The sequence below is a fragment of the Zingiber officinale genome, chromosome 9B (assembly GCF_018446385.1).
Source record: "Zingiber officinale cultivar Zhangliang chromosome 9B, Zo_v1.1, whole genome shotgun sequence".
In the NCBI taxonomy this organism is placed as follows: domain Eukaryota; kingdom Viridiplantae; phylum Streptophyta; class Magnoliopsida; order Zingiberales; family Zingiberaceae; genus Zingiber; species Zingiber officinale.
This window is the reverse complement of record NC_056003.1, coordinates 1837116-1861033: the sequence shown is the minus strand read 5'-3', so window position 1 is coordinate 1861033 and position 23918 is coordinate 1837116. Positions and strand designations below refer to the sequence as shown.

General features: G+C 41.0%; 2 protein-coding genes and 2 long non-coding RNA genes across 6 annotated transcripts; 2 read left to right on the top strand and 2 right to left on the bottom strand.

Moving 5' to 3' along the window:
* Nucleotides 1-736: 736 nt before the first annotated feature.
* On the bottom strand, nt 737-1474 carry LOC122025278 (metallothiol transferase FosB-like). The gene is made up of 2 exons (XM_042584056.1): nt 1279-1474; nt 737-1147 (listed from the first exon to the last, which is right to left on the bottom strand). Exons 1-2 carry the CDS (start codon nt 1434-1436, stop codon nt 868-870), a joined length of 438 nt encoding a protein of 145 aa, XP_042439990.1. The 5' UTR covers nt 1437-1474; the 3' UTR covers nt 737-867.
* A 1224-nt stretch (nt 1475-2698) lies between these two features.
* LOC122024696 lies at nt 2699-3745 on the bottom strand. Its single transcript, XM_042583369.1, has one exon. It carries the CDS (start codon nt 3623-3625, stop codon nt 2879-2881), a length of 747 nt encoding a protein of 248 aa, XP_042439303.1. The 5' UTR covers nt 3626-3745; the 3' UTR covers nt 2699-2878.
* Nucleotides 3746-17393: 13648 nt separating this feature from the next.
* Nucleotides 17394-18180, top strand: LOC122025005. The gene is made up of 4 exons (XR_006123572.1): nt 17394-17464; nt 17568-17670; nt 17744-17828; nt 18116-18180. It is a non-coding gene; the product is annotated as an uncharacterized LOC122025005 (long non-coding RNA).
* A 3699-nt stretch (nt 18181-21879) lies between these two features.
* On the top strand, nt 21880-22575 carry LOC122025418. 3 transcript variants are annotated; one of them, XR_006123702.1, is made up of 3 exons: nt 21880-22248; nt 22352-22454; nt 22528-22575. It is a non-coding gene; the product is annotated as an uncharacterized LOC122025418 (long non-coding RNA). The 3 variants fall into 3 exon arrangements; XR_006123701.1 differs by having other exon boundaries at nt 22520-22575; XR_006123703.1 differs by having other exon boundaries at nt 22517-22574.
* Nucleotides 22576-23918: the final 1343 nt, after the last annotated feature.

The window sequence follows — 23918 nt, the reverse complement described above, 5'->3', positions numbered from 1 at the left end:
CTGATCTTCTAGTTGCCCTACATCAAACACGTGGCATTTGGTGAATGGAGAGACACTAATGGCTGTAGGATCTGATCCCCTCACATGCTCATATGAAGATGATAAAAGAGAATACAACATTTGATAACTATATAAATCTTAGAGGAGGTAAGTGCAAGAGGACTCTCACACTTTCTTCGGCTACATTAAACTCTCGTACTTTTTTTTTCTTCTTCCTCCACTAACTTCGTACCTTAAATAAATTCTAATTTAAGTATCGGAGTAATTTATCGGGATCCCTTCCCATGCTATATATTTTAATTTTCTATTGAAGTACATTTCAAGTCTACCTCATCCTCTTTTCTAATAATTTCCAGTGCATGTGACAGTCCGTTCGTTAACCATTTGACCATCTACTGGATTTAATCGGAACAATCACTTTAAATTTAAAAAATAAAGAGAAAAATGAAAATGGTCACTCAAACTCAAACAAGAGGAAGATTTTTTTTTAAATCGTATTCATTTATTTACTCAACGAAGTGAGAAAGATCTTTTTTAACGGTATTCATTTACGCTCTTTATTTTTAAAACCACTAAATACAAGGCCCTCATTGTTATGATTTTTTTGTCATTTTTTTTACTCTTTCTCAAAAGACATCAAAATAACACTCAATTTTATCTCAAAAATATTTTTTATAATAATTGTTCTACATACTACAACACGTAGCAGCTATAATATATTAAAATAAATCAAAATTATCATAATAAAGAATTATCATTTCAAAACAAACACACAAAATGACAAATGTTACACAATGAATGCTACAATTACTATTTCTACATATTTTATCATCGTCTTCATCATCACATCATGCATCGATCAATAGATCAAAGAGGAATCACGGGGATATTTTGACAGTCACATATCTCGATCATGTTGTGATCAGGATCGTGGAAGAAGAGTTGCTCCACCTCCAACTCACCTTCCCTCACTACTCCACTCACATATTCTATTTTCTTCTCTTCCAATATTCTTCTCGTGATTCTCGTGTCGCTCACTTGGAACGAAATGTGATTGTCTTTCGGATCAATCTTTCGCGACTTAGGCTCTGTCGTCGCCGGCGAATCTCGTAGCAGCAAATGCACGCCAACCCCGTACTTGTAGAGCCTGCATGCCATTAATTTAACAAAAGAAAAGAACAGAACACATAAATATACGTTACAAGATTGTTCACGAAGATATCTATATAAAAACTAGTAGCTTCTCTATAATATTGACTACTAAGTGATGAGTCTCACCATGCACCCTCGAAACCCAAGGAGGAAGGCCGTTTGACGAGCTCGAATCCGAGCACCTCCTGATAGAACTTTATGGAGTCGTGGAGAGAGGAACACAAGAAGGAGACGTGATTGAGAGACACAAGAGGAAGAGGAGGAAGTGAAGGGTTTTGCTTCATTTGCTTGATCCATGTTCATGGTGATGATACCTGTATTTATACTGTGCGTGCCTTCCTTATAACTTGTTTCGCACGTTGACGACTTAGCGAAGGCTTATACATATATCTTTCCGAGTCATTGCATTGCAAGATATACAGTCTTCTAAATGGAAGCATCTACAAGATCGGTGAGCTTTTTTTTTTTTCTTTTTTGCTAATTAAAATAGTAATTGATTGTAATTTTGTTTTTGTTTGGAAGTTTCGTTGCTCGTAAACGATGGCCGAAGAAAGCGTGTTTCTTGCGGAAAACACGGAGTCAATAGAGGTTGATCTTTCCTTAACATCGAATCCAATACTATCTATCAGTATTATTTATAATATTATGACATTTGTATAATTATGTATTTTATTTGATTGCTTCATTTGCTGATGTCATCGATTGTTCATTTTGTTTTTATTATATTGTATTTGCTTGAGAAGTAAGAAATTGATGGGGTGTATAGATAGGATAAATGATGTAATCAGTGATGCGCGTAAATAGTGTCACGAAATGGATATAAGATGCAATAATTTGTGTATTGCTTCTATGGTATATTTTTTTATTTTTATATTAGGCTAATAGGAACGTTATAAGTCAATCCGCGTTACAAGTGCATCCAACTCAGATATTCAATTGAAAAAAAATATATATTTTAAATTTTGAATAGCTTAGCTTAAAAAATTTTTATATCAATTATCCTATTTATTTATTAAATTATGTATTTATGAATAATATTTTTTAAATTTAGAGAATGAATTCTATTTCCTAAATATTATAATGGAGAAAGGAAAAATAAGAAATTAATATATGATTTATTGAAAAGTGAATATATATTTACCCCATGCAGTGCTGTAAAAACACTCAGTAACTGACAATGGAAGTCAGAAACGCCATCTGATCCTCTTCTTCTTGCAACTGCAACATAGTGAGAATTCCTTGGCAGTTGGCACCCAAAAAGTTTTCCTGCAAGCTAAATTGCTAGGTACGTGCACATCATGCTTGCTGTCTTATTCAATGACTTGTAACACCAATTTTGCCATCGTCGATCGCTTGGGGACGATCAGTTCCTACAATATCGAGGAACAAAATTGCATTCTACGGATAAAATAAAACTCAGTGCTGCATGCAGCACTAAATTATCGATTCTTTCTTTTGTTCTTTTGTGTTTTTTGTTTGCAATTAATTAAGAAGAGAGTCCCCACTCAAAAAAAAAAAAAAAAAAATGAAAATTATGTATCGAAATTCGAAGCTACACGACACAAACATCTTGCAACACGAGACTGCTGAAATCAAGAATGCTATAAACAACAAAAGGGGGAAAAAACAAGGTTAAAATTTTTACAGCGGTTGAGTCAAAGAGATCAGATGGATTGCTGTGTGTGGGAAAAAATGGGAGGACATTAAGCAATGATTGGATTTAGGCTCAGAGCTTGTAGATGATGAGGAAGCAGGGGAGCACAGCTCGTGGGTCGAACACGACGAGTTCGCCGTTCCCCAGACTCACCGAGTCGGCGGCGTCCGACGACGACTCGATCCTGACCCGGCCCGCGATGACCCGGCAGACCAGCATCGCGCGCCGCCGGCCGGCCCCGCCGCCGCCGCCGCTCGCATGCGCGCCGCCGCTCCCGGAGAAGGTCCGCACACGCTCTGCAGGCCACGCGACGCCGGCGGCGTCGCCGACGACCGCGCCGCAGCGGAAGCGCATCATCTCGTTCCCGTCGGCCGCGCAGCGCGAGTCTCCGGGGCCGGAGCGGGCGCGCACGGCGGCGCGGTGCTCCTCGAAGCGGGCGACGGTGCGGGCCGGGTTGCGGACGCGGAACAGCATCTCGATCTCGCCGGGGAACGCCGCGTCGGGGGACCAGCTGGAGGTGAAGATGATCTCGACCACCCGACGGGAGGAGTGGCCCGGGGGGAGCTCCGAGAGGGAAGGGAAGCGGGCGGGGAGCAGGATCGCCGGAGCCGGCGAGGGGAGAGGCTGTGCCGGGCTGGGCTTGGGCTTGGGTTTCGGCTTCTTGGGAGTGTAGGCGTCGTGGACAGCGTGAGAGGAGCTGACGCATGAGACAGAGGAGAGCAGCGACTTCTTGTCGGAATAGGAGGAGCGCGAAGGGTAGAGAACGTCGTCGACGGTGTTAGTCTTGCAGTGCAGGGACTTGATCCATGCCGTCGGCATTTGACGGACGGATACGCCGGCTGAGTGCCAGAATCGACGACGGGAATGAAGCAGAAGGAATAGGAACAGAGAGAGGATAAGAAGAAGAAAGAAGATAAATGATGATGAGTTATAATTTGGTGGTCCTGTTTGTGAATTCCGGCAACGTGAATTTTAATCGTGGAGTAATTTTTTTTTAATCGTAGCAAGAACTTTATTAAAAATATATTTAATCTTTAGAAAAAATTCATTAAAAATTCCTAAAATCAAAGATAAACAAACAATGGACAAATTTCATCAATAAATGCAGCCTCATAACAATATTAAAAAAAAACATTTTCTTGTGGAAGAAAATACTAACTATAACAATGGAGATTGTATTATATCAAATTGTTTCACCTGACCACTAATTCAAGTTAATCTCTAAATAGCTACATGATTCCATCTTGCACTTAATTATTTCCACGTTAATGACTCTCCTATGATCAAACATTCAAGCCCCTGCATTTTTTTTACTGTTTGTGAATTTTATTAATACTGATTAATGTTTCTGATATGGATAAAATAGTTATATATTCCCTCATTCACTGTTGATTGTGTGTTTGAGATTTGGAAAGATGACATGCTGACTGGGTGACTTCGAGGTTGATCATGGAAAGATTTTGAGCAAGAGAGACTTGGCGCCACGAACGAGCCTACATATCAAAGAAGAACGAAAAAGGAAAAGAATGTTAGTGACCGGGCTAAAGAGAGATCTCCAGTAGAAATATAAACGAGTCAAATCGAGTCGAACAATATTACGCTCGAGTTCGGCTCGTTTAAGTTATATCCGGGCTCAAGCTTGAATATAACTTTTATCACAAGCCTTGAGCTCGGCTCGTTTTGAAATTACAAAGCCCGCGAATAGTTTGAGCTCGACTTGTTATTCCTCGATTATCATAGTTAACGAGCCTAACTCGTTAGGCGAGCTCAGACTCATTTAGAGCTCATTTTACAAGTTTGTTAAGCGAATTTGAAAACTCATTTGAATAAATATTCAACAAACTTAATAATTAAAATAATATAAATTTAATATATCATTGAACATCTCAAACTACTACATTAAACTTTCAAACTCAACACATCATTGAACATGTTTACGAGCCCTTTAATCAAGCCGAGCTCGAGCCCGATTTACGAGCTTATAAACGAACATGTTCTTGAGCCTTTTAAACAAGCTAAGCTCGAGCTCTTTAAATGAGTCAAGCTTGAGCCCTTTAAACGAACCAAGCTCGAGCCCTTTAAACGAGCCAGGCTCAAGTCCGAACTCGCAAGCCTATAAATGAACATGTTCGTGAACTCACGAGTCAAATGTCCTTGAGCTCGAGCTCCGCTCGATAAGATAAACAAACGAACTCGAATGAGCTTTTTACCGAATCGAGCTCCGAACAGTTCGTAAATCGTTTGGTTCATTTACATCCTTAGTCTTCGGCATAGGCACTTCGACGCTCAAATTAGACAAGGAGTTGAAGAAAATAGTGAAGGGTAGTGATGGTGAACAGTGGATTCTAAGAGCATAGTGTACCTACGCTTTTAGGAAGAGATCCCTTATATAGTGCTATTCTTTTTCTATGTACAAATATCAATACATTACTAAAATAAGATCTACCATTCTCATACTTTGCAGTATTTCCTAAATTGACTCCATCAACTTGTATCATATGGAATACACAGGGAATATTCTCTTGATCTTCTAACAATGGTTACGTAAAAAAGGAATATCGGGCCGTTGGGCTGAAAAACTACTAATTGTAATAATTTAACGATGAGTCAACCGATTCCTATTTGTTGTTCGATCGAACATTCCTCCTAAACAGGTCCGATAGGCTTTCGAGGGTTAGATACTTTGAGAACTCGACATTCAATCAAATAAAAAATCCAGTCGAATAATATGTCTAGAAGATCCGATTGGATTAAGACGATTTAGGTTTCAATCAAGCTATGAAAACTTGAGAGCTATTGGAAAAAAAATCTCATCGATTGAAGTGCTCGGTCAAATTCTCTACAGTCATATTAGTCATGATTATTGACTCCTCGTTAACTATGATCTCTGTATCAATTAGCCTTTTTACTTCGGCCCTAACTCTAGGGATCTACCTTAGTCACCTTATCAACTGTGCTATGTCAATTTCTTCAACTAACTCTGTAGTTGCACGTGATGAATTTCAGGTAGTGAATAAAAAAATAAAATAAAATTTTCAACAACTTAAAGTTTGCTTATTGACTTGTTGTTAGGCCCATGTTGATAAAGAAAGAATCATTTGTCTTTTTGTCATTTATTTTCTTTTCTTTTTAAAGAGTTTCATTTGACTTCATCTTCTTTTAAAAAATATCTCTAATAATTTTTTTAAAAAAATAGATAGAATAATATCATTAAACATCAATGCTATTACTTTTGTTGATTAAAAAGCAATATGGAAAATACAACACATCCATTACATAAAAATTGAAAGAGTTTTCTATTTTTATTTTTATTTTTATTTTTATCATTATCCTCTCTTTTGTTTTGGCCGTTGATGTGAGGATATCATAAGCTTCCATGTAGGACGGGGATCCATTGTGGGCATGCCGAGGTAAACGTCAAAGTTAAGATAAATCAACTTAATTGGGCTATTTGATTGGGTTATCTGGGACAAAAAAGTACAAACAAACGATCGATTTGACTCACTCGATCTGATCAACTCTAAGAGTTCAGTTCTCCCAATCTCACACTCCGCTTAGTCAGTTGAGATGTTTTTAATTGGTTGGTCTATCCAACTTATGGGCTCAGCTCCTCGATGCTCAGTCGGTTCAGATACCCATTCGTTGGTCTATCCAACTTTAGGGGCTTGGATCTCCCTATCCGGTTCCACACAATCAGAAACTTCCTCCGACTCTTTAAAGCTAAACAGAGATTGAGATTGACCTTTAGCGATCTATCTAACTCCTGGGGCCCATCACTTTAGACTCAATGTTTCATTCAGTCAGACCAATTCACTCAACTCCTTTAATCGGTCTATCTGATTCCCATGGCTCAGTTCCCCAACACGTTACTCTAGTCTATTAAGTTTCGCTGACTCGACTCGATCCCTCTTAGTGGGTGGGCTCCCATAGCCTAATGGACGTTATGTTTCATGGGCTAACATCACAATAAATAAAACATGTGGATTGTCAAAGTACGTGGGGTAATATAATTAAACTAATGCAAGATATGAGTGATGTGACTATTTAATACGATAGAGATATAGTGATGTGATATTTTTTTAACTATAACATGACACTTGATTAATGAAGGGGAAATGCCACCTTAACGGTATTATAGAAAGAGTCCACTCGTGCGGGTACAAGTACATGAATACATGCACATACTTGTATTTCTTTTACTACTGTTGATCTTCTCTATTTTCTCTTACGAAGATTGATTTGAACATCAGAGTAGTTGAGTTAGGGCATTGCTGATCGAAGATCTTCAATTTCTTCATCTAACTTCTTCCTTGGAGTCCAGTGACCTAGTTAACATAGTTGACCGATGGCCAAGCCCGGTTGAAGACATAGGCCAATAAGGCCTATGCCTAGGGCCCCAATTTTATTAGGGCCCATTAGTATTAAAAAAATTTAAAATATATTTAATAATTGACCGTTTATTTTAATTAGAACCCTATTCAGTATTGACGTTTCGAGTTCAAGAATGCGCATCGATTTCTGTGCATAGTGGTGCACACTGTACAACCATTTATTCCATGAACTCACTTCGATTTCCGTGCATAGTAGTGCACACTGTACAATCATTTATTCCGACGGAAAAGAATCTTCAACTAATTATATATTAATTATAATCATTATATTCTCCTAAAATCCTATATAAAACTACCACTACATAATTTAATTTGGTCTCATCTTTGATCCTTTATAATCTATATTTTTTGTCCCTCATTGTCTCATCGGTGATTCTTTCAGTCTCAGAATACGGCAAGACACCCTTAGCATTCCTCAATCGTCGGATAATATTTTTTTCAATCTTTTCTTAATTTTTGAAATGTTCTTTATTGTTCTGTACAAATAATAAATTATGGATGAAATGGACTCAAATATAGTTGGAAAAATATATTATTAGCAATTGTATAAATTTTTTTCTCATTTTTCCTCACTCGATGCAAACAAATTACATATATGCACTTAAAAAATCATATATTTTTAATAATCTTTAAGTACACTTATCTAATTTATTATATATTTGTTAAGTACAATTTATTATAAAATATAAACTACTTAAATTAATAGATTCAAATCAAATTTAATATTTTATATTTTTTTGTTGTATTTGTATAGGTAATACTCAGCAATCCGTTTGAAATATCATCAAATTAAAATTATATGACGTAAATCAAGTTTTATTGTTCATTTAATTTTAAGTAATTTTATTTTGATAAAATATTAAGGACTTATATTTTCTTTTTTTTTAAAATTATTTTAATATAAATATGTCTATGAAAATAATATGATTCTGAATATATGGAACATATGAAAAAAAAGAAAAATAGAAGAATTTATTCAATCTCAAAAATAGAAGAATTTATTTTACATAAAAATTTATTTTAAATTAATATTTTATTTTTTAAAAAGATTTTAAATCCACTATTGTCGGTCCCAAGTCCGAATGAAAACGGATGAGAGAATTTTTTTAAAAAATATAGTAAAGGCCTAATTTTTTTTTTGGCTTAGGTCTCATGGAACCTTGAGACGGCCCTGCCAGTGGCTATCTTTCAGCACTCTAAGACATGATCAGCCGTGATAAATTGAAGATGTACAGCTGATGGAATTAAAAGGAGAGCAAGAAACCAAACTCCGGCCTCTTCTTCTGCCATCATTTTCCTGCCATTTCAAGGTGATATACTTATTAATTCAAGCGTGCAGTCAAAGGTGCTTCACTGCTCCAGCAACAACTGAGACTGATTCTCTAAAGTTGGAAATATTAAAAATAAAATCATAAGCTAGGGAAAAACAAAGAGAGAGCATGAGATTCATTAACAGTCTGTCTTTTACATGCTGAAGTGTTTGGGGTTCTTGTTCTCGAGCAGTACTCTCAGGAGTCACTTAAACCAATTTTGTTTAGCAACTTTGTTTTCATAACAAGTACGATCCACACGAGCATGACCATGGTGATTTCTGAGTCATTTTTGCAAAGATGGAGCAGAGCACAATAAATGGAATAGGAAAGAAGAAGCATTCATTCACTGACACAGTACTACTGCATGTGCAAAAAAAGTGATGGACAAGGAGAGCTGCTTGCTCTTTTGCTTCACCACCACCTCTTCTCCATTGCTTTAGCATCATTGTGTTCTTTGCTCAACCCCATGCATTCCCTCCAGTTTTCATTGCCCACAAACAAAAGTGGTGAGGCTTGTGGGGGACAAAACATCCATAGGGAAGGAAAGAAAGGGATTGCTTTGGGATACTTGGCATGGAGATTATGATGATGAGACATTAAAGTGTGGGTGTAAAGTTCTCAAGGCAAGGCAAGGCAAGGCAATGGAGATACTCGGCATCCGTTGAATGGAATTAATGATGGAATGTGGAGTTTGGGAAGTGAGAAAGATACACACATCTTTTAAAAAAGGAAATGGTACGTACACCTTATTGCAAATGACTTGGGCTAAGCACCCAAAGACATGGATGAGTTATTCTCTTCTGCCTCTCAAATCAGGGGCGGCATTGACGGTTACTTCCCCTTTGCTGACGGTGTAACCTGTAGTATTATGAGATTTCACTGGCGAAGATAGAGGATACTGTCTCTTGTTTTGTGTAAAAATTAATTGCGCTCAGCTCAAATTGTGATTGTCATTTCATGTTTAAATTTCTGGATCCGTCACTCACTCAAATGATGCACTATTCACATGATAGTGCAAACGAACGTAGAGTTATCTAGTCGGGAAGACAACTATGCACAGCACAACCGTTTTAAGTCGTGACTAGACAAATCAACAAAATCACAACACCACTTTAGTGCCAAAAGGGAAAGCCTATACATGATTTCATCAGAAATGTTTCTTTTCATTGTTCCTTACTATGAATTAATAATATAGACTTTGTAGGACTTGAATAACATACAAGATAATAAATAAATAAATTAATAAACAAATAAAGCCAAGATGACGATACTGTTGTAATGAGTAGTGTCCATGGTGAGACAAGAGTAACTTGTCTTGCTATCCAGACACCTTATCCTTATATTCAATAACTCATATGGAAACTAGAAAATTTTGGCAGTTATACGACACAAGAAAGATTAATACGGTGAAATAAAGTAGTAAATGCGTTTATAATATAATAGTCACCATCAGATATCAGGCATAAAATTTACCACACTCAGGTCAGGTATGGAATGGACCACGCTAAGGTACTATGAAGCTAACGAAAATAATATGAATCAATCATGAAAAATATTGGAGAAGGTAAGACAGATCTCCAACTGTGGATGCTTATCCTTATTCGAGTGCATGTTAACGAGGTACAGAGATGTGAATATCTAATCACATTATGGTAGAAACCATGTATGGTATCCTGACAAGATTTTACAGGACAGTTTTAATTTAATATGATGGATTGAATGCGGAAACATGAAATTTATTGACAATTGAATTTGGGGCTCCTGCATGTGCTTCACGTATACTAGTCTCTTCGAGCTACAGGATGACTTCTTTGATGTCGGGCCTGAGAGGTGTAGGAGAGCGACAGGCCATTGTTAGTTGAAACAGTTAACGTAATTGAAGCCTCTTCATTGCTAGAATGCTGATGTATAGTATCCTTTTAAATCTTCGAGCTAAACATATCAAAGATTTTGTGCAAATACCATTTTGTAGATGATATCCCATCTATGTGCTAGACATATCGGCGATCAGATCACACTCTAGTGGTTGACTAAGCATTCGAATTCTAGTTACGAAGCATTACAAAGCATCACATTAGCCATTGGATAGAAACCGAAAAGAACAACAAACGAATAGTCTAACCTGAATCCATTATATTAACCATTAATTTTACTAGTCATTGAAGTTCATGTTAATAATTAGCCCTAAAAATCAATCATGAGATGATTAGACCTTTTGGATTACTCATTGAGTTAGACTCAAATGAACCCACTCATTAAATTGAGCCTGATCTGAATTAGACACATTGGATTAATGGGTTAGACTCAATGTGTTAAACTTATTGGGTTATTAGATTAATGATTAATCCAATATAATAATTCAACCCATTAAAAGAAATACAAAGAGACAAAAATCCTTGATATTCATGGGATGAATATAAATAGATTTTTGGATTTATTTTTTCATTGGATGAGAAAAGTGACTATTGATCTCCCTCTTCTTCCTCCTTCTCCCTCCTTGGGCGAATTTTGCTCTTGGACGAACCATTTTTTCTTGCTAGAACAAGAAGATGGTTCTTCTCCGAAGGCTTCATTCGTATGACGAACGAATGATGTGTTCATGTGGATACCGTAGAGGCGCGGATGTTTGAACGTGCTGAGATCTGCATCCAAAGAAAAGTTACTATCGGGATTTGCGAAGGGCACGCAACAAAGGTATGTCTCTCATGTAAAAACTTAATATATGATTGTTTTCTCCTTCGCATTGATCTTTTGGAGAGTGTTGGGTTTCAATCAAAGCCCTACATTGGAAAGATTTGGTAAAGATCATGGGGTTAAAAGGATGCATGATATCTCCATTGGCATGAGACATTTTCGGGAAAGCCCAAGAGCAAAGCCATGAGGGCCTAGGCCCAAAGTGGACAATATCATGCCATTGTGGAGATATGTGGGCATCCTTTGGGTGCAACAAATGGTATCAGAGTCATGGTACGAACCATATACCATGTGGGGTGGCCTTGAACGAAGTTGAGGGTGGGCCCGGAGTAGGTCAGGGTGACCGGATACTCGCGGGGAGGCTTGGAGCATGTCAGGATGATTGGATGCTTGTGGGAGGCCTGGAGCAGGTCAAGGTGACCAGATACTCGCGGGGAGGCGAGTAGGTCAGGGTGACCGGATGCTCGCAGTGAGGCCCGAAGCAGGTCAAGGTGGCCGAATGCTCGCGGGGAGGCCCGGAGTAGGTCAAGGTGACCGAATACTTGCAGGGGGCAAGTAGGTCAGGGTGACCAGATGCTCACGGGGAGGCCCGAAGCAGGTCAGGATGACCGATTACTTACCGGGGGGTCTGGAGCAGGTCAGGGTGACCGGGTACTTACGGTGAGGCGAGTAGGTCAGGGTGATCGGATGCTCGCAGGTAGGCCCGGAGTAGGTCAAGGTGACCGGGCGCGGATGCTTGCAGGGAGGCCAAGAGCAGGTCAAGGTGACCGAATACTTACAGGGGCAAGTAGGTCAGGGTGGTCGGATGCTCACGGGGAGGCCCGAAGCAGGTCAGGATAACCGAGTACTTGCCGGGGGGGGGGGGGCCTGGAGCAGGTCAGGGTGACCGGGTACTTGCGGTGTGGTGAGTAGGTCAGGGTGGCCAGATGCTCGCAGGTAGGCCCGAAGTAGGTCAAGGTGACCGGGCGCGGATGCTTGCGGGGAGGCCCAGAGCAGGTCAGGATAACCGGATGCTCGCGGGGAGGCCCGAACTATGAGAGTAATTGTGGTTCTTTGTTTAAGGGGAGGATTGCTGGGTTTCAATCAAAGTTCCACATTGGAAAGATTTGGTAAAAATCATGGGGTTAAAAGGATGCATGATATCTCCATTGGCATGAGGTCTTTTGGAGAGAGCCCAAGAGCAAAGCCATGAGGATCTAGGCCTAAAGTGGACAATATCATGCCATTGTGGAAATATGTGGACATCATTTGGGTGCAACAGAGAGGATCTAGTTAATTTTCCTCTACGCTTAAGCCTGTTTAGTGTGCTAGATCCCAACAGTGGTATCAGAACCACTTGCGAAGGCATATACTAAGTTGTTAGAAATTTTATATATGATATAGAAATTGCATGATAGGTTTACTGTGATTTGCAAAATTATGAGTCTTGGCCAAACTATGAGTCTCAGCCAGATTGTGAATCTCGGTCAGACTATGAGTCTTGGCCAGATTTTGTGTCTCGGCCAAATCCTAAGTCTTGACCGAAATGAGTGTTTTGTTGGGAACAAAACATAGTTGGTGTGTGACCAGCAAGGTCTCGGCCAGAGGTGTTTTGTTTAGAACAAAACATAGTTGGTATTGTGGGTAGTAGGGTTTCGGGTATAGCAGCAACTCATAAAATGAGTATGCAAAATAAATTCTGCTTCGGGGGCGCTGCCCCCTGAAAACCCAGCAAGGGGTGCTGCCCCCCTTGACCCCCGCCCGCTAATCGACTAGTGGGACCGCTGTGGCGTTGCGACTCATAATTTGTTGTTGAAATCATAGTAAATTTTATGTCATAAAATATTATGAATGTTATATGACATGGTGCATGGTTATAGCTTTTAACCCCAATGTGATTGGATGTGTGTGTATGTTGTAATTCATAATACGACCTGCGTGCCGTGCCTTTGCTTTTTCATTCTTGTTGTAAAATTAGACTACCTTCGAATATAACTCGAAGTTTCTTTAGATTTTGTAATGTACAAATTAGAGAGAAATTAGTCTACTAGATGACGGTGAAAAAGGGGAGAAGGACAACAACACACGACGACCAAGGAAGCACTTAGAGAAGATGTTTGGACCTAGGTTGACCTTTCGATCTTCTCATTGGCTTGAGAAGATCGTATTGATGGGGTCATAACCATGTCACGTTTAAATTAACATATATGTTGATGTATGCCATGAATGTATGTGATGCATGTGTAGCTATCATAATTAGGTCCTTTTTCATATGCCTACCAAAGTTTGATACTCACTACTACCTTGATCATTTGTATTCAGGTTTGTCAAAGCAAAGTGACTCGTTTTATCTTGGTAGAGTGCGACAGGACAATTGTGATGTCTGACTATTGGACTTTGGGTGTGACTTAACTAAGTTGAGAACTTAGAGGCATATTCTATATGATGAATTTCACATTATACTAGTCTTGGACGATTAGCCAAAGCTAACTCAAGATGAGTTATAATGTAGATTTCATAAGATGGGCAAACGAACAAATAGTCTTGTTTACCTAAAGATACAAGAGTTACATAGGATGTAATTGGTAAACGTTGTCTACCTAAGTTATATTAAATCTTGGGCGATTAGCCAAAGCTAACTCAAGATAAGGTATAATATGCATCTTGTCCAATTGATACACGTTGCCTACCTAATGTATACAAGTCTTGGGCGATTAGCCAAACCTAACTCAAGATGAGGTATAATGGGGATCTTGTCCCACTTGAATGTCTTTGCTTTTGGGTTTAGAACTAGTAGTGACCTGCTCCTAACAAGCTTTAGAATTCAGTGGGAGAATCATTTAATTAAAGGTCTAATTAAATGATCTTAATATGATACCTATTTTTGTATTTTATTATTGTAGATCACCATGTCGTCTAGTACATAGAAGACACTATCTTTGCGATTTATCCTTAATAAGGACAAGATCAATGAAGCTAATTTTCTAGTCTGGTATAGAAACATGAGAATAATTCTCAAGAAAGAAAGAAAACTGTGCATCATAGAGAAACCTATTCCTGAAGTACCCCCTGCTACTGCCACTAGAGCTGATAGGAATACTTATAAGAAGCATCAAGGTGATGCATTAGATGTATCATGCCTTATGCTTGCCATCATGAACTCTGAACTTTAGAAGCAACATGAGAACATGGATGCTTATGATATGGTTGAACATCTTAGACAATTATATCAAGGACAAGCAAGGCATGAGAGATTTGAGATTTCTAAAGCGTTGTTTCAATGCAGAATATAAGAAGGAAGACCTGTAAGGCCATATGTACTCAAAATGATTGTATATGTAGAAAACCTACAGCAATTGGGATTTCCATTAGGCCAAGAATTGGCCACTAATCTTATCTTGCAGTCATTGCCCGATAGCTATAGTCAATTTGTCATGAACTACAACATGAATGAAATTGACAAACCGCTGCCTAGGATGTTGAGCATGTTGAGAACTGTTGAACTCAACCTTAAGAAGACAAATCCTAGTATCATTTTGATGGTGTCTAAGGGCAAAGACAATTGAAAGCCCAAAGGTAAGGGTAAGACCTAAGCCAAAGGAAAGGGCAAGACTCATGCATTGAAGCCCAAAGGTGGGGTTGTTAAGGAAGGAATCTGCTTCTATTGTGGTGAGACCAAACACTGGAAGAGGAATTACAAGTTATACCCAGAGGAACTAAAAAGGAAGAGAAGTGAGACTTCTGCCTGAGGTATATATGTTATAGAAGTCAATCTGTCTATTTCTTCTTCACGGGTATTAGATACCGAGTGTGCATCTCACATTTGTACTAATATGTAGTGATAGAGAAATAGTAGAACATTGACAAAGGGTGAAGTGGACCTACGAGTAGACAATGGTGCAAGGGTTGCTGCTATAGCTATAGGAACATATTCTTTATCTTTACCTACTAGGATTGTTTTAGAACTTGAAGAGTACTGTTATGTGCCTACCTTGACCAAAAACATTATCTCTATTTCTTGTTTAGACAAGAAAGGGCTTTCATTTGTAATAAAGGATAAATATTGTTCTATTTATTTCAATGACATGTTCTATGGAGAACATAGAGGTCTTATGAATGACCTCTATGTTCTAGACTTTGGCAACCCAATCTATAACATAAATATCAAACGGTTCAAATCTAATGATTTGAACTAAACATATCTCTGACATTGTCGCTTGGGTCACATAAATGAGAGTCGTATTTCCCAACTCCATAAAGATGGACTTTTGGACTCATTTGATTTTGAATCATATGAGACATGCAAATCTTGTCTTCAAAGCAAGATGACAAAGACTCCATTTAATGGACACGACGAAAGGGCTAATGATCTGTTAGGACTCATACATACTGATGTATGTAGCCCTTTCAGAATAGCAGCTAGAGGAGGCTAACATTACTTCATTACTTTTACTGATGATCTCAGTAGGTACGACTATGTGTATCTGATGAGACACAAGTCAGAATCCTCTGAAAAGTTCAAAGAATTCAAGAATGAAGTACAAAACTAACCGTTGGTGCAAGTTGCACCAGAATCAAATCTAAGTTTTGATGTTGTTAAAGGTTCAAGTTAAATCTTGTTGTGATCTAACAAGTTGACTGAATGTGTAGGTTGTTCACTCAATCAGAAAGACCTAGTTGGAGGCTAGGCAGGAGAAATCTTAGCAGATCGTGGAATCCAGGTGTAAGTCCAAGTGGGTCGAGGGGACCCGATGCTTGGCAGTGCGATCGAGAGGTCTGGAGGACAGAAATCAAGGAAAAAGTCCTGGCGAGCCGATCAAAGTTAAGTGAAAAGTCCAAACTAGATCTGGAGGATCTAAGTTTGGCAGGTAGATTGAGATAAACAACTAGAGGAGCGACGGTGAGGTCGAGTTCCCGAAGGGAACAACCTTAGGTCGCTGATCTAACTGAAGAAACCAGAAAGGTTTCAAAGTTGAGATCAAGACAGTTCTACTGTCTTTTATATTACTCATGTATTATAATATTATTATTGTGCTAACATCTGTTTTGCAGGATTCTTTTCTGTCTAACACTATGTTGTAGGTCCGGTTGGATCGGTCGACCAAACCGGAGGATCGGTCGACCGAACAAGAAGAAATCAAGGCAGTGTTCAGATCAGATCAGACCAGAACAGACCGAGTCCGATCAAGCCATGATCGGTCGACCGAACCGTAAGATCGGTCGACTGAAACCTGATGACTCAACACAGAATCAGCACAGATCAGAAGCAAAAGGAAATTGAGATGATCAGTCGACTGAACCGTAAGATCGGTCAATCGAACCAATCAACCATTAATGCACAGTAAATGCGGATCTCAGCAAATCTTAACGAATAGGGAAGGAGTCTGTTCGGTCGATCGAAAAATGGGATCGATCGACCGAACCCTTAATGAGCAATTAATGCCAGAGATCAAGCTAGCGTCAGAATCCAGCCAGGAAGGAAGGGAGCTGGTTAGGTTAACCGAACAGAGGGATCGGTCGACCGAACGTCTATTACACCTATAAAAAGAGGCTCGAGGTTTGAGGCTGATAACACTTTCTGATCGACTCAAGTTTTCTTCTGCAAGCTGCTCGTGCTACAAGTCTTCATCAACTCTGCAAGTCACTTCGTCCGATAGTGTCGACCGAAGCTTCAACTTCATTACTTGTGTGAGATACGGCAAAATAAAATAACCTATAATGATTATTGAGAATTTTTGGACATTTTCTGGATTTATTTGGAGGACTTATGACAGGGTTTAAGGGGATAAGTTATTGGGCTTAAGATGTATTGGAGATCATCATTTGAGGGGTTTATTAGAGAGTTGATTAGGTAGAAAAATTAAACCTTTCCTATATAAATAGGAAACAACAGTGCCCTAGCTTCGTCCTGTGCCTTTTCCCTTCCTTTGTTTTCGCCGACTCCTCACCCTTTCCTCCCGATCTCGCCGATGGACTCGACCTCGACGCACGCTCGCACCTGATCGCCGGCGCCTTGTCGCAGACGAGCCTCTGATTTCCTCAACCCCTCATCGGAGGTCCCATCTGTAGAGTCTCCCTTCAACACGTCGCTTCGCACAAGAGCTTCTCGGTTGGGTGAGGGGATCTGCACTCCGGTGATGCTGGAGTCGGATTGCCTGCTCCCGAGCTTAATTTTTGGTTGAGGACTTGCGCTCCAAGAGGCTGCGTCGTCTTTCCGAGCCCTAAAGCTGGGTTTGCTGTCGGGTTTCTCTCCGCCGCTTGTGGTGGTTCCGGGCAGTGAGGTAGGTCAAAGTATGGTTTCGATTAGGGTTTTCTCTTAACTATGGAAGCTGTGATTTGAAGCCAGGATGCAAGCATATGTTGATTTAGGTATTGTTTTGGCAGTGATTCACGGTAGGGGTTCCGGCCACAAATTCCAGCAACTGTTCTTCACTCGGAGATTAGTGGGGACTCACTGTGAAGGCTCGGTCACAACTACAGATGTGAGGTTGGTAGAGCTAGGTGTTGAATTCGGTTGGAATTACTGATTAGTGCAATTTCAATTGTTAGTAGCCTTGTAGAATTGTGGTTGTGCTTCTGAGGTAGCGAGCAGCATCTTTGTGGTTGTGATGGCGAATTCCATCTCCAGGCAGGGAGACAACAGAGGTGAGTTCACTGTTGGGTAAAGATTTGGATTGGTTGGATACTTAGTTTAGTTGAGTATGAATTTGTGCATTTGTATTTAGGGAACGAATGCATGATTGGAAATCCAAATTGTCATAGTGTGTGTGCTGGAATGGTGACATAAATTAGGGTTTGGGAATTGTTTTGGAGTAGATCAGTGTGGGGTTTATTTAGATAATGAAGGAGCCCAGATTAACATGCCTGCTTTGAGTATTGGCTTAACTATTTGGTTCTATACGTATATGGTTAAAATTGATACGTTGATGCAGGACATTGATCAGGACGAACGTCGTGACGAGATTGGCGTTGGATTCAGCCTACACTTAGAGGCGGGTATTTCTTGCTTTATCTCTTTAGTATTTTGATCCTAGTGCATGAGCTTTATGTTCAGATAGTTGCTGTATCTATCTTGACTCCACTCTTATTCTTCCTGCGTTTGATACTTCCACTCGATCTTTGAGCTACTCGTTTCTGTATCTATACAGTCTCTTGTTGCTATTCATGATATTTAGCAGATACTATAGTACTAGGTATTGGATACCAGATACCAGACATTAGATAGTAGGTATTGGATATATGGACACCTGATACCATGTTTACCTGCTTTGATTACTGTTTATTTATGCTTAGTATTGAGCATGCGGATTCATGTAGCGTACCTGATTTCCCGTTATATATATATGATGACTGTTGCATTATTCGCATCATGTCATTGCATGCATAGCTGACGACTTTGGCTCCCTTGTGGTTGAGACGGTCGTTGGCCTGAGCCGCACGCTCGGCCGCTCATGGGTAGTGGTAGCTGGAGCGTGCCGCTTGTCCTGTCGTGTCACACTCGCACACTCATGGGTAGTGATTGCTGGAGTCGCGGCAGCAGGGACCCCCGTCGCAGACGTAGCTATTCAGCTACTATGCACCTGTCCATCCGGTCACTCGAGAGTAGTGGCGGCCTTTGGGTGGTACAGTTGTCATCGATCCGACCTCTCGCCCATACAGGGGTCATGGTGCAGAGAGGTGGGCGGGGTGACCATCCGTACATACGCTGTTGTTATTATATCTGCTGGTTGTTTACTTATGCTGTTGTTGCTTATCTATGCTGCTGTTGCTAGATTATGCTGCTGTTGTTTATTTATGCTGTTATGCTTACTTAGGTTGAGATTTATACCGATGTTAGGTGTTTAGACACTGGCTTACTTACTGTTGACCTGTATATACCTCACATGATACCATGTAGTTATGAGCAGTACTGTAGCAGGATTTTGCTACATCTACCTTCCCTTACTAGCCTAGGATATGGTTTCAGGTATGGATATATACTTTGTTTACCCAGTAGTATCTGCTATTTATCTTTCCCGAGACTGTATCATGTTGTACTCTTAGCTGTTTATGATACTCATGCACTTTCTACTCTATTACCCGCTGAGTTTTTATACTCACCACCCGCATTGGTAATTTCACCAGGTAGCTGATAGCGATGCTAGTACGCTTGGAGGAGGATCCCGACTGCCGGTCCCACATCACTTCCGAGGACGGTTTTATGATTTTGGTTTCCTTTTTATTGTGAGTTAAACCTTTGAATTTAGCATTGTAATAATTAGATTGTGGACTTGTTTTGTATTTGTCGAGGAGTTAAGTCGGGCCGGCCCGCGGTGAGTTTTTGTTATTTTATCTTTGTTATTCTTGTTTTCCGCTGTGTTTGACTTTACAGCCGTGTGGGCTGTATATTATCTGCGTGGTTGACATATATATTTGTATATGTATTATCTGTGGTGTTGTATACCGGTTCTATTTGTCACTGCTACAGGGGAGGTGCTGTCCGATTTTCGTCGGACAACCTTACTCTCGGGGCGTGACAATTTATTGGTATCAGAGCTACAGGTTTACGATGTCAGATTCATACGTTTTGGATTTTTCGTGATTTTATTCCTCGAAGTGACTTTTCGGGATTTGGGACCAGGCGGCGGCGGAACACCTCCAAGTTATTGGCTGTAAGTTTTATAAGTACGAACTTATATTGTTTGTAGTACTTATTAGTGGTTTACACCAGGTATGAGGCGTGGTCGAGCGGGAGCCGGTTATCGTCGTGGTCCGGGACGACCACGGAAACAACCCATTGAGGCCGAGGAACCAGAACCAGTGACTCAGGAGGCGGATTCTTCTAGGGATCCGACGGATGTTGAGACGGCTAGTCAGGGACAGACCCATCAGACTCCTAGAGATCAGGGACGTCAGCCTCAGGAGATCCCTTCAGTCATACCATCTGGTAGGAATCGGGAATTTCAGCCTCAGGGTATTCCCTCTGGGATACCATCAGCATTTCCTACTCCTGCTACTACTGATTGGATGAGGGACAGAGCTCGGATACCGTTGCTAGCGAGGTCCGTCAAGGACAGATTTACCTTATATTTGGGCGGAGCAGATCCTTGGGCTGCTCGAAGTTGGTTGAAGAATGTAGAGAGCACCTTTGAGTACCTGAGTTGCACGGATGAGGAGAAAGTGGAACTGGCAGCGTATCATCTCCGAGATCAAGCAGTCACATGGTGGGACATGCAGAAGACGATCTTTGGAGAGCAGCGCATCACATGGGCGATGTTCCGAGACGCGTTTGAGCGGCAATATTTCCCAGCGACCTTCTGTCTAACTCGACGCCAAGAATTTCTGAATCTCAAGCAGGGCGACCGGTCAGTGATGGAGTACAATGCTGAATTCTGTAGGTTGGCAGAATTTTGTCCTCATTTGGTGGCACAGGATTATGACCGGATGCAGCAGTTCACCCAGGGTCTTGCTGCATACATTCGGATTCGGATGTCAGGTTTTCCAGGTAGTTCTTACCGGGAGGTGTTGGATCGAGCATTGTTCATTGAGATAACTCAGCAACAAGTGGCTCAGGAGAAAAGTAATGACAAGCAGCTGTCGCAGAAGAGAGGGAAAAAGGGTCAAGACTTGCAAGTTACCTCCGAAGGATCTTCACGACCACAGAAATCAGGGCGAACCACGGATGGGTCTACTAGTTCCCCTAAGAGAAATCGGAAGAATGATAATAGTGAAACCAGGTGTTACCAGTGCGGCTCGAAAAGTCACCTCAAACCCGATTGTCCGTTGGATCACTCTATATGTTTCTATTGTAAGCTTCCGGGCCATGAGAGTTGGGAATGTACCCTGAAGGCTCGGTTGGAGACTACTAAAGTTACCTGTCAGGGAGATCGACCCACCCAGCCATGGCAGCAGAGAGGATCTCAAACGAATCAGAGTGCTCCTAATCAGCAAAGACCTCAGCCTTCTCAGGGACAGATATATCATGTGCAGGGGCAGGAACCAGCGACTACACAGTATTCTGCCACAGTATCTTCTCATCAGGCATTTCCTGTACAGCAGGATTTTCATCCACCTCAGCCCTACTCAGCGTTCCAACAGCAGCCTCAGTCTCAGTATCAGCAGCCGATTCCTCCACCTTCGATTCCAGCACAGACCACCCCAGGCATGACTCAGCTGAGCTCGGAGGAGGGTCGTGTTTATGCTGTCACACGAGAGGAGGCACAGGGAGCGGAGAGATCGGTCTTCCGAGGTATTATTTTACTTTATACGTTTATTATAGGACTATTAATAGATGCTAGTGGAACCCATTTGTTTATCTCTCAAGTATCTTTGGGGGGGTGTTGCCTACACGCTAGACGCGTTACCTAGCAGTATCTTTACCGTTTAGAGAGGTACTTGTTGTACGTCTAGAAGACGGAGGATGTTCTTTGGTTTCGATGGTCCGATATTTGTGTTATAAATTTGGGGACCAAATTTTTATTAGAGGGGGAGAATGTGAGATACGGCAAAATAAAATAACCTATAATGATTATTGAAATTTTTTGGACATTTTCTGGATTTATTTGGAGGACTTATGACAGGGTTTAAGGGGATAAGTTATTGGGCTTAAGATGTATTGGAGATCATCATTTGAGGGGTTTATTAGAGAGTTGATTAGGTAGAAAAATTAAACCTTTCCTATATAAATAGGAAACAACAGTGCCCTAGCTTCGTCCTGTGCCTTTTCCCTTCCTTTGTTTTCGCCGACTCCTCACCCTTTCCTCCCGATCTCGCCGATGGACTCGACCTCGACGCACGCTCGCACCTGATCGCCGGCGCCTTGTCGCAGACGAGCCTCTGATTTCCTCAACCCCTCATCGGAGGTCCCATCTGTAGAGTCTCCCTTCAACACGTCGCTTCGCACAAGAGCTTCTCGGTTGGGTGAGGGGATCTGCACTCCGGTGATGCTGGAGTCGGATTGCCTGCTCCCGAGCTTAATTTTTGGTTGAGGACTTGCGCTCCAAGAGGCTGCGTCGTCTTTCCAGGCCTAAAGCTGGGTTTGCTGTCGGGTTTCTCTCCGCCGCTTGTGGTGGTTCCGGGCAGTGAGGTAGGTCAAAGTATGGTTTCGATTAGGGTTTTCTCTTAACTATGGAAGCTGTGATTTGAAGCCAGGATGCAAGCATATGTTGATTTAGGTATTGTTTTGGCAGTGATTCACGGTAGGGGTTCCGGCCACAAATTCCAGCAACTGTTCTTCACTCGGAGATTAGTGGGGACTCACTGTGAAGGCTCGGTCACAACTACAGATGTGAGGTTGGTAGAGCTAGGTGTTGAATTCGGTTGGAATTACAGATTAGTGCAATTTCAATTGTTAGTAGCCTTGTAGAATTGTGGTTGTGCTTCTGAGGTAGCGAGCAGCATCTTTGTGGTTGTGCTGGCTAATTCCATCTCTAGGCAGGGAGACAACAGAGGTGAGTTCACTGTTGGGTAAAGATTTGGATTGGTTGGATACTTAGTTTAGTTGAGTATGAATTTGTGCATTTGTATTTAGGGAACGAATGCATGATTGGAAATCCAAATTGTCATAGTGTGTGTGCTGGAATGGTGACATAAATTAGGGTTTGGGAATTGTTTTGGAGTAGATCAGTGTGGGGTTTATTTAGATAATGAAGGAGCCCAGAATAACATGCCTGATTTGAGTATTGGCTTAACTATTTGGTTCTATACGTATATGGTTAAAATTGATACGTTGATGCAGGACATTGATCAGGACGAACGTCGTGACGAGATTGGCGTTGGATTCAGCCTACACTTAGAGGCGGGTATTTCTTGCTTTATCTCTTTAGTATTTTGATCCTAGTGCATGAGCTTTATGTTCAGATAGTTGCTGTATCTATCTTGACTCCACTCTTATTCTTCCTGTGTTTGATACTTCCACTCGATCTTTGAGCTACTCGTTTCTGTATCTATACAGTCTCTCGTTGCTATTCATGATATTTAGCAGATACTATAGTACTAGGTATTGGATACCAGATACCAGACATTAGATAGTAGGTATTGGATATATGGACACCTGATACCATGTTTACCTGCTTTGATTACTGTTTATTTATGCTTAGTATTGAGCATGCGGATTCATGTAGCGTACCTGATTTCCCGTTATATATATATGATGACTGTTGCATTATTCGCATCATGTCATTGCATGCATAGCCGACGACTTTGGCTCCCTTGTGGTTGAGACGGTCGTTGGCCCGGGCCGCACGCTCGGCCACTCATGGGTAGTGGTAGCTTGGAGCGTGCCGCATGTCCTGTCTTGCCCCCACTCGCACACTCATGGGTAGTGATTGCTGGAGTCGCGGCAGCAGGGACCGTAGCTATTCAGCTACTATGCACCTGTCCATCCGGTCACTCGAGAGTAGTGGCGGCCTTTGGGTGGTACAGTTGTCATCGATCCGACCTCTCGCCCATACAGGGGTCATGGTGCAGAGAGGTGGGCGGGGTGACCATCCGTACATACGCTGTTGTTATTATATATGCTGGTTGTTTACTTATGTTGTTGTTGCTTATCTATGCTGCTGTTGCTAGATTATGCTGCTGTTGTTTATTTATGCTGTTATGCTTACTTAGGTTGAGATTTATACCTATGTTAGGTGTTTAGACACTGGCTTACTTACTGTTGACCTGTATATACCTCACATGATACCATGTAGTTATGAGCAGTACTGTAGCAGGACTTTGCTACATCTACCTTCCCTTACTAGCCTAGGATATGGT